The sequence below is a fragment of the Heterodontus francisci genome, unplaced genomic scaffold (genome assembly GCF_036365525.1).
Source record: "Heterodontus francisci isolate sHetFra1 unplaced genomic scaffold, sHetFra1.hap1 HAP1_SCAFFOLD_832, whole genome shotgun sequence".
In the NCBI taxonomy this organism is placed as follows: Eukaryota; Metazoa; Chordata; class Chondrichthyes; order Heterodontiformes; family Heterodontidae; genus Heterodontus; species Heterodontus francisci.
In genome coordinates this window covers 208,502-218,656 of record NW_027141781.1, presented here as the reverse complement: position 1 = coordinate 218,656, position 10,155 = coordinate 208,502, and the positions used below count along the sequence as shown (strand labels likewise).

The following is a 10,155-nucleotide window of genomic DNA, read 5'->3' as shown; positions in this document are numbered from 1 at the left end:
CCTCCATCCTAAATCTTCCTCCTGAACCCCTCCCCTGCTTCGTCCACCCTCAACTCCAAAAATAAGTGAGAGGAGTTTGTGCACTTTTTTGTCACAAAGTTCAAAAACATCCATTCATTCGCCTCCACTACTTCCCTTTCTTCGCCAACCCACCAGGTCTAACTTCCTATCTGTTCCCCACCCCCACCCGCACCCCATACCATCACCCTGAATTCACATTTTTTGTTCGCTTCTACAGAGATGAAGGAAATAGGAGATAGCAGTAAATGTCTTATGAAGATAACAAATAAGGGTAACATACATGGACAAGAAACTGATACAGTTACATAACATGAGTATAAATTAACTGTTAATCGTGTGAGTGATTGCCTGTGCAACACCGTAAACCGCGTTCAAAACATAAAAGGGAAACGGGAGACCATAACTTGTCAAAGTCAGATGTCGTAGGATATCTGAAACATTTCTGTTCTTTACATTCTATGTAAGAAGTAAGTGCAAACAGATATTCTGTTGTATTGTTTTATTTACCTGTCACAGGCACATTTAACATGTTGTTTTTAATGCTGGTGTTGGCACAATGAGTTGTAATGAGTGATGAGGTGAATGTGTATTGAAAGTATAATCCTCATGTACTGTTGTCCAACAGACCACGTGCAGTTAAGGCTGTCTGACGGTGGAAGCCCATGTACTGGCCGAGTGGAGATTTATTACAATGGGACCTGGGGCTCAGTTTGTGATGATTCCTGGGATCTGGCGGACGCTGACGTGGTTTGCAAACAGCTGGGTTGTGGAAAGGCATTGGACATGGCACTTCCTGCATCTTGTGGACCAGGTTCAGGGCCAGTTTGGTTGGATGAACTGAAGTGTTCCAGTAACGAATCATTTCTCTGGAAATGTCCCTCAGCATCGTGGGGTAACCACGACTGTTCTCATAAAGAAGATGTGAGGGTCATGTGTTCAGGTAACGGTGCTTCCAAATACGCATTTTCCGTAGTGTTGTGCACGTGGCTTCACAGGGAAGCTATTACATCAAATTACATAAAATGAACAGCACAGAATCTGGCCATTCAGCCTAATTGGTCAATGTGTTGCTTATGTTGCCCACGATTATCGCCCCAGATTACTGCAACTAACCCTCTTTGCATATCCGCCTACTTCTTTCTCCCTCATGTACCGATATAGCTTTACCTTAAAGGCATCAGTGCTGTTCACTTCAACAATTGCATGTGTTCAGAATTCAAAATTCAAACCACTCCCCAGGTAAAACAAAAACTCTCCTGAATTTCCTTTCAGATTTATTCATGATTATACTTTATTTATGATCAAAAGCTTCGGTCTCTGTCAGTTTATTAGTGATTTCGTGTCTCTGTATCCCGAGATCTCTTTGCTGCTCTCCATCATTTTCACTCGTATTTTCCAAGCAAGTACATGTGGCATCTTTATTCTTCCCATCAAAACTCACCAACTTCGACTTATCTGTATTAAAACTCATTTGCCAATTGTATGCCCACTCTGCCCGTTTATTAACGTCTTCCATATTTTGTCCTTGGCTTTCTTAGTGTTAACTATTTCCCCAAATTGCTGTCATCTTAAATTTTGAAATGATGTACCCCTTGTCTAAGTCCAAATCATCCATGTAAATGTTGAGCAGCAGTGACACCAGCCCTTTGTCACACAACTTCCCACCTTCCACCATCCTGGGTTACCATCTTTAACAATGACGGTGTGCTTTGTAGCCAGTTTTCGACCATTCTTCCACTGATCTCTTGACTCCACATGCTCTGACCCCAGTAATGATCCTACTCTGTGGTACCTTGACAGAGGCCTTTCGAGAAAAGCAAACATGCATATTGCATCGACAGAATTATCTTTCTGTAACTTATTCAATTAATTCAATAACGTTGTTTGTCTTCCTGTTGTGAAATCCATGTTTATTATTCTTCATTACATTATGGGCTGTCAGATTTTCTGAAATAATTACCGACAATCAGTGAACACAGCCGGTGCAGCATGTGTTGAACTGTGCAGTATGAACATTTAGCAAGTTATCAATCTAAACATCTGGATATTTCTTGTGTCATTAACAGAGCACAAGGAGCTGCAGCTAGTGAATGGGAAACATCGCTGTGAGGGGAGAGTGGAAGTGTTCTACAATGGCACCTGGGGAACAGTGTGCTCAGATACATTCGATGGACCTGATGCAGAAGTGATTTGTAAACAGTTACAGTGCGGTCCCCTCAGTTCTATCGATTATTACACTCAGTCATTCGGAGAAGGATCCGGAACCATTTGGCTCGATGGGATGAAGTGTATTTCACATGAATCGTTCCTTTGGCAGTGTCAAACAGAACCGTGGGGTAAACACAACTGTGAACACAGGGACGATGCTGGTGTTGTTTGTTCAGGTAACAATACAAACCTCTCAATGTGCAAGTGTCATTTGAAACATCGGTGTCTGACACAGTCAGCATGTTTCTCTTCTCAACAGAAGCGAATGTAGCAAAGGAGCAGCTCCATAGATCAGAGGACTGCATTCGAGAATATGATTGTAAACGTGGGCTTTCACCAGGTGCTACTTCCTCTTTCCTATACCAACAATTGTACTCCTGTCTTATACTACACCAATAATAATAATTGATTCTCTTTGACAGATTCGGGACAATGGTTGCGCCTGTTTGGAGGTAACACCAACTGCTCCGGGAGAGTGGAGATATTTTGCAATAACATCTGGGGCACGGTGTGTGATGACTCCTGGGATATGGCCGATGCCAATGTTGTCTGCAGGCAGCTGGGTTGTGGCCACGCTCTATTGGCCCCAGGAGGGGCTACTTTTTCCCAGGGTGACGGTGTTATCTGGCTGGATGAGGTGAAGTGCACCGGAAGCGAATCTTCTCTGGCCGACTGTCCTTCCTCATCGCCAGCTCAATCTGACTGTGATCACAAGGAAGATGCCAGTGTGATTTGTTCCGGTGAGGATGGCAGGGTTTGAAGAGTGGGGTTAAGGTTGTTTTGTTAAATTGACTCGTGACTTCAGGAAATTAAGAACAGTATTTATCGTTTAAATGGAAAGTGCAGAAATTTCATCTTTTTGAACTTTTTTGTACATTATATTCCACAGGACTCGATGTGCCTCCAATTGTTTTCCCGTCCACATCTGCAGGTACTTACCATTATTACTATTCCAGCGAGTGTCAGGGTTTGCATTAGTTGAATTGCTATTGTTGTCATTCTCAGAAGATACTATGAGCACGTTCTCAATGACTGGATAATTTTTTGCCTCACCGGACATTTCAAATGTTCTGATTGAAATTCTGCTAATCCCAGTTTCTGGCTGTACCTGAGCTGTCCTGTACTCATCAGAAACATGGGGGCACTGTCTCTGTAATTTAGACTGGCTCACACTTTCCTCTGGTGCAATGTGCACCACACATAATGGGGAATGTTCAGCCGGACTCATTGCCCGGAAGCAGTGGATATAATTATTAAAAACTTCTTGTAAATATTTTATTGTGTAAGATGGACTGTGTCTGTGTTAAAACTTTCTGTATTATTGTCATTAAGAACAGGGATATAAAACTACTTCCATCCTCGTTGCGGGCTGCTTCGGAGTCCTGCTAATCTCTGTGTTGATCTCACTGATAGTGGTTGTACAGAAAAAGTCACTCAGAAGAGGTGAGGTTCATATCTTACCGCGGATCCAACACAAGATCCCAGATATTGTGACATATCCTTGCAAAACTCTCGTTCATTGCAGCTTTCTATGGACTGCCAACTGGCCTTGTTAGAAATACATTGTACTCGTTTTTGCTGATTTTCTCCATTCAAAGTTCTCCTGAATTAATAGAATGTGACATTTGAAATTAAGAGTGATTTGAATTGTCCACATTCACTGTGAGAGTTCAGCACATAATTCATGAAAGTCTTGAAAATGTACTTATTGTAACAATGGATCCGGAAGTTCTATTGACATTTTTGGGCTGTGCATTCACCTATTTATTTGACTGTTAATCTTCCTTCATCCATTGGGTATCAATTTCAGCCCTTCAGATTCTGGCTCTGGGCATCCAATCTCGAGCTTTCTAACCGGCTCTGTCTGTTACTTTTACAAGTGATATTTGTATAGGACCTTTTGCATTCACCAGCGGTGATTCCACATTCCAAAACAACGCTTCCACTCATATTTCACCCATTCAACGAACTCCTGATTTACTATAACAAATGGGACTCTTAATAAATGACACTTTTCATAATAATATAGAGTTCTTCTAGAAATGGCTCGCTCTCTCTTATTAAGAAATATTCTATATCTCGGACAGCATAGGCCTGTTATCTCAACCAAGGACCCGATCAGAACAGGCTCTGTAACATGACAGTCCTAAAGCTGATAAGATCGAGCCTGGTAACCACGCTAGACTGGAGGTATTTTACAAACGATCACAAGCAGGAGAACGGGCCATAGAGTAGTCGAGTTATACAGCAGAGAAACGCGCCCTTCCGCCCATCGTGTCTGTGCCAGCCATCAAGCACCTGTCTATTCTAATCCCATTACTCAGCCCTTGTCCCTTCGCCTTGGATGCCATGTCATTTCAAGTGCTCATCTAAATACCTTAAATGTTGTGAGGGTACTGCCTCTACCATCCCTTCTGGCAGTGTGTTCCAGACTCCAAACATCCTCTTTGTGAATATTTTCTTCCTCAATTGTCCTCTCAAACTCCTGCCCCTTACTTTGAATATATTCCCCCGGTTACTGACCCCGCCGCTAACGGAGCACGTTTCTTCCTATCTATCATATCAATGCCCTTCATAAATTTGTATGCCTCAATCAGGTCCTCCCTCAGCCTTCTCTGCTCTCAAGAAAACAACCCTAACCTATCCAGTCTCGCTTCATAATTGAATTGCTCTAGCCCAGGTGAACCCCCTCAGCACTCTGTCCAGTGCACACACATCCTTCCTAAAGTGTGGTGCCCAGAACTGTACATAGTACTCCAGTTGTGACTTAACTATCATTTTATACAGCTCCATCTTAACCTCCCTGCTCTTATATTCTATGCCTCGGCTCATAACTACAAGTATTCCATATGCCTTCCTAACCAACTTATTTCCCTGTTGTGCTGCCTTAACTGATCTATGGGCAAGTACGCCAATGTACCTCTGACCCTCTGTACTTCTTAGGGTCCTACCATCCATTCTGTATTCCCTTGCCTTGTTAGTCCTCCCAAAATGTATCACCTCACACTTCTCAGGATTAAATTGCATTTGCTATTCCCCCTCCCATCTTGCCAGCTCATCTTTATCGTCCTGCAATCTAAAGCTTTCCTCCTCAATGTTTATGACATCAGTAATTTTCGTGTCATCTGCGGACTTACTAACATTACTCCTATATTTACATCTAAATCATTAATGTACATTCCAAACCGTAAGGGTCCCAGAACCGATTCCTGTAGTACACCACTGGTCACTGGCTTCCAATAGCAAAAACAACCATCGACAATCACCCTCTGCCTCCTGCACTAAGCCAACTTTGGATCCAATTTGATAAATTGCCATGGATCCCACGGGCTCTTACATTCAAAAAGGAAATAGTGAGAGATCAGGTCCCATATGTTCCCGTAAAGTTGAGGGGGAGGAGCAACAAGTCCAGGGAACCCTGGATGTCAAGGGATATGGAGGATTAGATAAAGAATAAAAAGGAGGCTTGTGACAGATTCAGAGTGCTGATAACAGCGGCTGCCCTAGAGGAGTATAGAAAGGAGAGGGGTACTTAAAAAATGACTTCGGAGAGCGAAGAGGGGACATGCACAAACACTGGTGAGCAAGATAAAGGAAACTCCAAAGGCGTTGTTTTAAGTATATTAAGGGAAAGAGGATAACCATGGAAAGAGTATGGCCGATTAGGGACCAAAATAGCCATCAGTGTGTGGAGACAGAGGACATAGATTAAGTTTTTGATGATTACTTCTCATCTGTGTTCACCATGGAGACGGATGATGTAGGTGTAGAGACCAGGGAGGGGGATGGTGATATGCTTGAACAAATTAACATTGAAAGTTAGGAAGTATTAGATGATTTAGTGGGCTTAAAATGGATAAATCCTCAGGCCCAGATGAGATGAGCCACAGGCTGTTATCTGAGACAAGGGAGGAGATAGCAGGGGCTTTGACACATATTTTCAAATCCTGTCTGGTCACAGGAGATGTACCAGAGGACTGAGAACAGTGAATGTGGTACCATTATTCAAGAGGGGTAGCAGGGCTAAACCAGGTAATTACAGGCTGGTGAATCGAACATCAGTGGTAGGGAAACTATTGGAAAAAAAATCCGAGGAACAAGATTAATCTCCACTTGGAGAGGCAGGCATTAATCGGGGCCAGTCAGCATGGCTTTGTCAGGGGGAGATCGTTTCTAACAAACTTGATTGAATTTGTCCCCAGTCTGCTGCAGGTAAATATATGAGTATGCAGAAAGATAGATACATAGACATATACGAAAATAAGCACAACAAAACTACTCCGCATTCACAATACCTGGCTTTGTCTCTTTACTATCACCATCTCTGTGATTTGGATGTGTTCGCAGATAATTTACTGTTAAAGGCTCGTGGGTTGTAACTAAACTTTAATCATTCCCACCCTCCATCTGACAGGTTCTGTCACGAGTGGCAAGGGTTCACCGGCTGTTTTGTACCATGCAATTTATGAAGAGATTGAGAATATTCCACCTGGCAAGGATTCCTATCAGATCAGGCGTTCAGGTCTGAGTTTTATATTTCATACCGAATTTTCACGAGGCAAATGTTACTTCCGCTTAAATACCCCATTTTAATGGTCAGTTTACTGACTGAACACTGTCAGAAATCCGCTCACGATCACCATGTGAAGGAGTCCTATCACAGTGCGAGAGTGTCTATATCTGTGTGTACAGTAAGATGAGCAATGGGTTTGGGAAGATTCCCACCCGTCACTACTGCTTAAAGAACATGATTTCTGTTTCTTTGTAACTATCATGTCATTTTATTCCATTTAAACTGGCCCATAAATAGTCACTGCTCTCAGAAGGAGACAGTCAGATTATCTCAGATATTATTTCCCTGGGTGACTGGATCAGAAATACGTTCCCATCAGGAACTTCTTACCCGAAATCGGTGGTTTCTACAAAAAACTTATTCTTACACTTTGTATGCTGAAGTTTAAAATGAAATCTACAAATTCCACTTCATGATAGTGGAGCAACAACACTACCAAATCGATGAAAGCTTTGTCCTGCGATATATTTGGAGAGCGATTTAACCATTCAGATAAATTTCTGAGGTTACAACAAAACACACAAAGACGATTTCCCTGGCAGATAAGGTAAAGGCGAATCCTAAACGATTCTGTAAGTATATTAAGAGGAAATATGTAACTAGGGAGAGATTAGGTCCCTTTCAGGATCGGTGCGGTAATCTGTGTGTGGAGCCACGGGAAATGGGCGAGGTTTTAAAGGAATACTTTTCGTCTGGATTTACCGTGCAGAAGGTCACGGAAGCTAGCGAGTTCAAGGGAAGGGACAGCGATCTCCTGACGTAAAGCAACATTACAAGAGAGGAGGTGTTGGAGGTTTTGAAGCGCATTAAGGTGGATAAATCTCTAGGGCCTGACCAAGTGTATCCTGGGATGCTATGGGAGGCAAGAGAGGAGATTTCTGGGGCCTTGGCAGAGATTTTAGCATCATCGGTAGCCACAGGTGAAGTACCGGAAGACTGGAGGATAGCTAATGTTGCGCCTTTATTTAAGAAGGGAAGAAGGGATAAGCCAGCGAACTACAGGCTGGTGAGCCTTACATCATTGGTGGGGAAGTTATTCGCAGGGATTCTGAAAGACAGGATTTATATGCATCTGGAAAGGCAAGATCTGATTAGGATAGTCAGCATGGCTTTGTGAGAGGGAAATCATGTCTCACGAATTTGATTGATATTTTTGAGGAGGTGACAAAAAGGTTTAGCGAGGATAGGGCGGTGGACGTTGTGTACATGGACTTTAGCAACCCGTTTGACAAGACCCCGCATGGTAGGTTGTTCGGGAAGGTTCGAACACATGGGATCCAGGGTGAGGTAGCCAATTGGATACTAAATTGGCTGGCTGATAGGAGGCAGAGGGTAGTGGTGGAGGGTTGTTAAAGAACAAAAAGATAATAACAGCACAGGAACAGGCCCTTCGTCCCGCCAAGCCTGCGCCGATCCAGATCCTCTATCTAAACATGTCGCCTATTTTCTAAGGGTCTGTATCTCTTTGCTTCCTGCCCATTCATGTATCTGTCTAGATACATCGTAAAAGATGCTATCGTGCCCGCGTCTACCACCTCCGCTGGCAACGCGTTCCAGGGACCCACCACCCTCTTTGTAAAGAACTTTCCACGCATATCCCCCTTAAACCTTTCCCCTCTCACTTTGAACACGTGACCCCTAGTAATTGAATCCCCCACTCTGGGAAAACGCTACTTGCTATCCACCCTGTCTATACCGCTCATCATTTTGTACACCTCAATCAGGTCCCCCCCTCAACCTCTGTCTTTCTAATGAAAACAAGCCTAATCTACTCAACCTCTCTTCAGTGATAGCGCCCTCCATACCAAGCAACATCCGGGTGAACCTCCTCTGCACCCTCTCCAAAGCATCTACATTCTTTTGGTAATGATAATGTTCTTCAGATTGGAGGCTGGTGATCAGTGGTGTGCCGCAGGGATGGGTGCTGAGCCCTCTGTTGTTTGTCATATATATTAATGACTTGGATGAGAAGTAGGGGACATGATTAGTAAGTTTGCAGATGACACCAAGATTGCAGGTATAGTGGACAGTGAAGAAGGTTGTCTAAGGTTACAACAGGATGCAGATCAACTGGAAAGTGGGTAAGTGATTGGAAAATGGAATTTAACGCAGGCAAGTGCGAAGCAATGCATTCTGGGATGTTAAACCAGGGTAGGACATATACAATGAATGGCAGGGCCCTGGGGAGTGTTGCTGAGCAGAGAGACCTTGGTGTGCTAGTACATTGCTCCCTGAAAGTGGCAACACTGGTAGACAGGGTGGGGAACAAGGCGAATGGCGTGCTTGCCTTCATTGGCTGAGGCAGTGAGTACAAGAGTTGGGACGTAATGTTACACTTGTACATACCATTGGTTGGGCTGCACTAGGTGTACGGTGTGCAATTCTTTTCGCTGCATGACAGGAAAGATGTGCTAAAGTTAGAGAGCTTGCAGAAAGGATTCACCAGGATGTTACCTGGTTTGGAGGGCTTGATTTCTGAAGAGAGATTGGATAGGCTGGGTCTGTTTTCCCTGAAGCAAAGGAGGCTGAGAGGGGACATGATAGAGGTAAATAAAATTATGAGAGGCATAGATAGGGTAGATAGCCAGATTCTGTTTCCCATGGTAGGGGTGACTAAAACTAGAGGACATAACTTTAAGGTGAGAGGGAGGATGTTTAAAGGTGATCAAAGGAGTAAATTTTTCACACGAATAATAGTGGGTATCTGGAATGAGCTGCCAGAGGAGGTGGTGGAGGCACGAACTGTATCAACATTTAAGAGGCATCTGGAGAGGTACTTGAAAGAGCAAGGCATCGAGGGATATGGAACTAATGCAGGCAGGTGGTATTAGTATAGATAGGCATTATGGTCGGCATGACGCGGAGGGCCAAGGGACCTGTTTCTATGCTGCATGACTCGATGACTCGAAGATCAAATCCGTTATTAGCCTCCTTGCACTCTTTTCTGCCCCATTGTCCGGGGTGGGTTTCGGTTTAGGGACCAATGCGCCGTTTGAGATTCTGAAAGGGAAAGAAACAGGGACAGAGTGGAGGGATTCTGGGTTAAGAAACTGTGTTAACTGACTATGTTTTACACTATTGTCTCTGCTCTAATGTCTGAAATCTGACCCACCAGCTGTACTGTGTATTGTTTTAACTGCTCACTATATGAGCCAACATTTATGGTCTATCTCTAGTTGCACTTGAACCACTGCAATCCCTGTGATGAATGTTTCACAATCGTGTCAGATACAAAGTCCCAGGACATTGTCACCAGATGATGACGGTATTATGCTATTTACTCGAACGTCCCAATCAATCTCTCCAATAACCATCCATGTTTGTGTTTAACAGTTTCTGATTCCATTGAGTCC

At 43.6% G+C, this 10,155-nt stretch overlaps 1 protein-coding gene across 1 annotated transcript; it reads left to right on the top strand.

Annotated features, from left to right (window-relative positions):
- The first annotated feature begins 795 nt into the window (after nucleotides 1–795).
- On the top strand, nucleotides 796–7,565 carry LOC137364702 (antigen WC1.1-like). Its single transcript, XM_068027744.1, has 8 exons — nucleotides 796–961; nucleotides 2,088–2,405; nucleotides 2,489–2,569; nucleotides 2,652–2,969; nucleotides 3,119–3,160; nucleotides 3,562–3,672; nucleotides 6,644–6,751; nucleotides 7,345–7,565. Exons 1-8 carry the CDS (start codon nucleotides 805–807, stop codon nucleotides 7,563–7,565), a joined length of 1,356 nt encoding a protein of 451 aa, XP_067883845.1. The 5' UTR covers nucleotides 796–804.
- The last annotated feature ends 2,590 nt before the right edge of the window (nucleotides 7,566–10,155 follow it).

Bases quoted from the DNA above. Each gene is read 5' to 3' on its own strand.
- LOC137364702 (XM_068027744.1), top strand. From the start codon at position 805: ATGGCACTTCCTGCATCTTGTGGACCAGGTTCAGGGCCAGTTTGGTTG. The intron at 3,161-3,561 runs GTACTTACCATT...ATTGTCATTAAG, and splicing joins TTTCCCGTCCACATCTGCAG to AACAGGGATATAAAACTACT. The intron at 3,673-6,643 runs GTGAGGTTCATA...TCCATCTGACAG, and splicing joins GAAAAAGTCACTCAGAAGAG to GTTCTGTCACGAGTGGCAAG.